General features: G+C 39.9%; 1 protein-coding gene across 1 annotated transcript in view; it reads left to right on the top strand.

Annotated features, from left to right (window-relative positions):
• The first annotated feature begins 846 nt into the window (after positions 1-846).
• Positions 847-5,568, top strand: part of LOC117732055 (nuclear factor of activated T-cells, cytoplasmic 3-like) — a 14,371-nt gene continuing 9,649 nt past the window's right edge. Inside the window, exons 1-2 of the mRNA XM_034534665.1 lie at positions 847-1,172; positions 5,469-5,568. The exon at positions 5,469-5,568 is cut by the window's right edge and continues 558 nt beyond it. Coding sequence (XP_034390556.1) covers positions 1,121-1,172; positions 5,469-5,568 — 152 coding nt within the window. The 5' untranslated portion in view covers positions 847-1,120. The remainder of the gene's footprint in view (positions 1,173-5,468) is intronic.

Here is a 5,568-nt window from a genome sequence, read left to right as displayed (position 1 = left end):
GTTTATACTATGAATTAATTAATCATAAAATTCAGTATCTTGCTAAATTTACAACCGCTGTGATTTAAATGTATATAACTTAAGTAGGTCAAATGTATTTATATCGAACTTTTTACAGACGGAGGTCACAAGGTGCTTAATAGGAGTAGAAAATAGACTTATTGTGACCGAGGGGCCAACTTATTACAAGAGGACACTTATTTAAGAAGGCACAATAAAATACACAACAAAATACACAATAAAAGAAGACACAATAAAAGAAGGCACGATAAAATACACAATAAAAGAAGACACAATAAAATACACAATAAAAGAAGACACAATAAAAGAAGGCACGATAAAATACACAATAAAAGAAGACACAATAAAATACACAATAAAAGAAGACACTATAAAATACACAATAAAAGAAGGCACGATAAAATACACAATAAAAACAATGTAAACATAACAATTAGAGCATGATTGTTACCAATTAAGTAGAATGTAACGAGTTTAAATAATCTGCACCATTAGAAATGTTCTTTGTGTTGAAGAAAATAGATTAAATATATGAATACATAACAAGAAATAAAGGGCAAATGGCACATTTTCAAAATGCAAAATTAAATTATTGGATTTTAATTTAAAGATTTTAACTTTAACTTTAGTCCGTGAAGTGCTTCAGTAAATATCTGTTTAAAAAAATGAATAAGAAGCAAATGGCACATTTTTATAAACGTAAATTACAGTATTTAATCTTTTTTTTAAATGTTGAATACATTTTGCTTTCGTTTACATTATCATAATTTCTTTTTACAAATAATTTCTTTTTAAAAGAAAGAGTGTGAGTTTTACGAGGAGACCGTGAACGCAGCACAGGGATCAACCTGGTGGAACAGAAAACACCAGAAGCAACAAGTTGACGCAACAATGTTTCTTTTCGCGTTCCACGCGCGCAGTCACGTGGTCGCTTCATCGATCCAGTCGATGCGGGGGGGCAACTTTTAATCAGGGGGGAGGGGGCGGGGCGTGATTAGTCGACGTTGTTTGTTTGTTTGTTTGTTGGTTGAAGCGGACTTCCAGTCGGATGGACGTGCGTGAGACGGGTTCCCCGAGGAGACAGACAGGTTGAGGGTCCATGGAGGAGCTGGACTTCCGGCTCGTGTTCGAGGAGGACGCACGCGGCGCAGGTTCGTGCGCGTGTCACTTTCTCCTTTTCGGTCTCTTTTCGCTTTTATGTCGGCGGGACGCGTCCAGCTGGCGCGCGTCACGCCGGAAGCGGCCTTCAAAATAAAACACGGTACGCGAACAGATCCGGAAACGTAAACGCGTCACTCGTGTACTTTATTAAAGTACACTTTTAATTAAGTAGTTTTCTGATACTTTATACTTCTACTACGCTTTCTGCGACAAATGTTTTTTTATATATTTAAAAACTTTTTTTTACTCACAAATGTAACAAAACGTGGGAAGAGTTTATAAAACAATGTTTATGGAATGAAAACAAACATTAATTAATAATAACAAATGAGCTTTTCAGGTACAACAGTAAAATCCTACTTTTACATGAATGCATGTGTAATAATAATAATCTAATACATAGCATGTTTAATAGTCCATTTGACTGATGCATTACAGAGAAGTGGTTATCAATATAAAAGTTTTAAAAATAACTTAAACAAATCAAGTTGGACAGTAAAATAAATACAGTCAGACTGTATTTTAAATAAAACATTTTAAATAAATACAGACTTTATTTTGACTATTTTTTTTACTGTCCAACTTGATTTATATAAGTTATATTTATATTTCTTATATTTAATCTCTTATTCTAACTCACACTTTATATGTATGTATGTATGTATATATATATATATATATATATATATAATAATATTATTATTATTACACATGCATGAATGTAAAAGCAGGATTTTATAGTTGTACCCGGTTGAGCTAATTCTGAAAAATTAATTAATGATTATTTTCATTCTATAAACAAAGGTTTATAAACTCTGATAAATGTAAACATAGTTTATTAAGTGTACATTAGTAAAGTATAATTAAATAAATATAAGTACCAATAGAGAATACACAACTCTAGGTGTGATATGTAAACTTTAACATATACAGTAATATATAAATATTACTATGTGTAGTACTGGTAAGTGCATGTTCATTTATATCATTTAGAGTTAATAATTAAAGGATAAAGTAAAATAAGCAGAATATAGAACAATAAACAACATGTAAACGTTTTGATGGTCAAATGCTAACTGCTCTGTTTATATTATATATTATATTACTCATTTATGTTTATATATCTGTGTCTTTGTGCCTAGTAACAATAATATAAGCATATTTATTGTATTTATCTTAATTCTTTATATTGTATGTTCAGGAAAAAACTCTCGTTCGACCACAAGGACCTTATTTTGAAAATCGTAACCGGAAGTGGTGTTGTCTGACAGTGGATGTGACACTTCCAGCTGTCCGCTGTTAAATTTAGGAGATTTTTACAAGACACCAGTGAACTCTGTTATTGATCCGGCTACCATCGTTTGAATGTATTGATCACGTGACTCAAGTGATCAATACATTCAAACTCTATATTTATTTGTTATGAATTATTATCATTATTTGTATCTCTTTTAGATTTGTATCTCTTAGATTCATTGATTTGATTCATTGATTTTGTTTCATAAAATAATCCATTTATTGATTTTTGAAATCTTGTCAATTCACTTGATGGTTACTATTCGTCTTTTATTCACTTGTGATCGTATTTAATTTTTAATTCGTATGTTTTCAGTTTTCACGAATGAATCCTAAAAAAACTTTTTGAAGTGTTCGAAACCAAACAATGAGACAGCGTGTCGCCTGATTGGCTGATTTTACTTCCTGGTTTTCTAACTGCTCTGTGGCGCCCAGCTGGCGGAGGGCATGCCACACACACACACACACACACACACTCACACACACACACCCTCTAAACACACACACACACTGCCCCGCCCCACCCCTCCACATACACACACACACACACACACACACACCCTCTACACACACACACACACACACACACACCCTCTACACACACACACACTGCCCTACCCCTCCACACACACACACTCACACGCACACCCTCTACACACACACACACACACTGCCCCACCCCTCCACACACACACACACACGCAAACACACACCCTCTACACACACACACACTGCCCCACCCCTCCACACACACACACACACTCACACACACACCCTCTACACACACACACACACTGCCCCACCCCTCCACACACACACAAACACACACACACACACACAAACACACACACAAACACACACACACAAACACACACACACTCACACACACAAACACACACACACTGCCCTACCCCTCCACACACACACACTCACACGCACACCCTCTACACACACACACACACACTGCCCCACCCCTCCACACACACACACACACGCAAACACACACCCTCTACACACACACACTGCCCCACCCCTCCACACACACACAAACACACACACACACACACAAACACACACACAAACACACACACACAAACACACACACACTCACACACACACACTCACACACACACACACACCCTCTACACACACACACTGCCCCACCCCTCCACTCACAAACACACACACACGCACACACACACGCACACACACACACACACACACACACACTGCCCCCCTTTGAGAGTTGTATTCAAAGCAGCAGTGAGTAGATTTGCAGTTCCACGTCTCTTCTGCTTTTTGTTTTTGCATGAAGCAACAAAGAGGGTCATAATAGTGTGTGTGTGTGTGTGTGTGTGTGAGAGGAGTGTGTGTGTGTGTGTGTGTGTGTGTGTGTGTGAGTGAGAGAGAGAGAGAGAGGAGTGTGTGTGTGTGTGAGTGTGTGTGAGAGGAGTGTGTGCGTGTGTGTGTGTGAGGTGAGTGTGTGTGTATGTGTGTGTGTGTGTGTGTGTGTGAGGTGAGTGTGTGTGTGTGAGGTGAGTGTGTGTGTGTGTATGTGTGTGTGTGTGTGTGTGTGTATGCGTGTGTGTGTGTGTGTGAGGTGAGTGTGTGTGTGTGTGTGTGTGTGTGTGTGTGAGGTGAGTGTGTGTGTGTGTACGTGTGTGAGAGGAAACAGATTTCTGGAGTTTTACAACTCCTTTTTTCATCTATCGTTGAATCTGAATACATGAAATAATAAATAAATAAATATTAATGTATTATAATTAAATTATTATAAATATATAATATGGGGCTGCACGGTGGTGTAGTGGCTAGCACTGTCGCCTCACAGCAAGAGGGCCGCGGGTTCGATTCCCGGTCGGAGCGGTCCTTCTGTGTGGAGTTTGCATGTTCTCCCCGTGGCAGCGTGGGTTCTCTCCGGGCTCTCCGGCTTCCTCCCACAGTCCAAAGACATGCTGCAGGTTAATTGATCTCTAAATGTCCCATAGGTGTGAATGTGAGAGTGAATGGTTGTATGTCCCTACATGTGCCCTCGATGGACTGGCGGCCTGTCCAGGGTGTCCCCTGCCTTCGCCCTATGTCAGCTGGGATAGCGCCCCCTAATGAGGATAAGCGGTATTGAAAATGGATGGATGGATGGATGGATGGATAAATATATAATATAATTACATTAATATTACAGAATGAATCCTGAATGCTGAATTGTTTTTGTTTAACATATTATAATAAATTCAGTTCAGTCGATCAGAGAAAAGCAATAAATTCTCACATTTACCAAAAGATTGTTAATTTAATTATATTATATTTTATTTCTTCCCTGTTTGTCTAAATGCTTCTGTAGAGAGAACACGTCTCCTTACAGGATTAATAATAATTAATATATATATGTATCATCTAATAATAATAGTTGATTATTAAAGTTTGAGAGAATTAAAAGAAGGCGGAGGAAAAGACGGTGGACTGGTCTCTGCTGGATCTGGGTCTAGTCCACAGTGGACTGGTCTCTGCTGGATCTGGGTCTAGTCCACAGTGGACTGGTCTCTGCTGGATCTGGGTCTAGTCCACAGTGTACTGGTCTCTGCTGGATCTGGGTCTAGTCCACAGTGGACTGGTCTCTGCTGGATCTGGGTCAGTCCACGGTGGTCTGGTCTCTGCTGGATCTTGGTCTAGTCCACAGTGGACTGGTCTCTGCTGGATCTGGGTCAGTCCACGGTGGTCTGGTCTCTGCTGGATCTGGGTCTAGTCCACAGTGGACTGGTCTCTGCTGGATCTGGGTCTAGTCCACGGTGGACTGGTCTCTGCTGGATCTGGGTCTAGTCCACGGTGGTCTGGTCTCTGATCACTTCCTGTTTGAGTTCCTCTGCAGGTGAACGTTGAAGTTCATGCCAGAAGGGGTCAGAGGGTCGTGATGGATGAGGCGTTCAGGTGCAGCTGTGTGTTTGCAATGCAAACGATCACACGTCTGATTTCCATGTCGGTTCCCCTCTCAGGTCCAGATCTCAACGCCTCCTCCGCTCAGGCTCTGGTGGAACAGCTGGTCAGCCAGGAGCTACAGAACCTCCCCTACCACCATATTGACTCCCAGTCTCA

The sequence above is a fragment of the Cyclopterus lumpus genome, chromosome 6, assembly GCF_009769545.1.
Source record: "Cyclopterus lumpus isolate fCycLum1 chromosome 6, fCycLum1.pri, whole genome shotgun sequence".
Classification (NCBI taxonomy): domain Eukaryota; kingdom Metazoa; phylum Chordata; class Actinopteri; order Perciformes; family Cyclopteridae; genus Cyclopterus; species Cyclopterus lumpus.
Note: the sequence above shows the minus strand (reverse complement) of the source record. Positions and strands in the feature narration are given on the sequence as shown.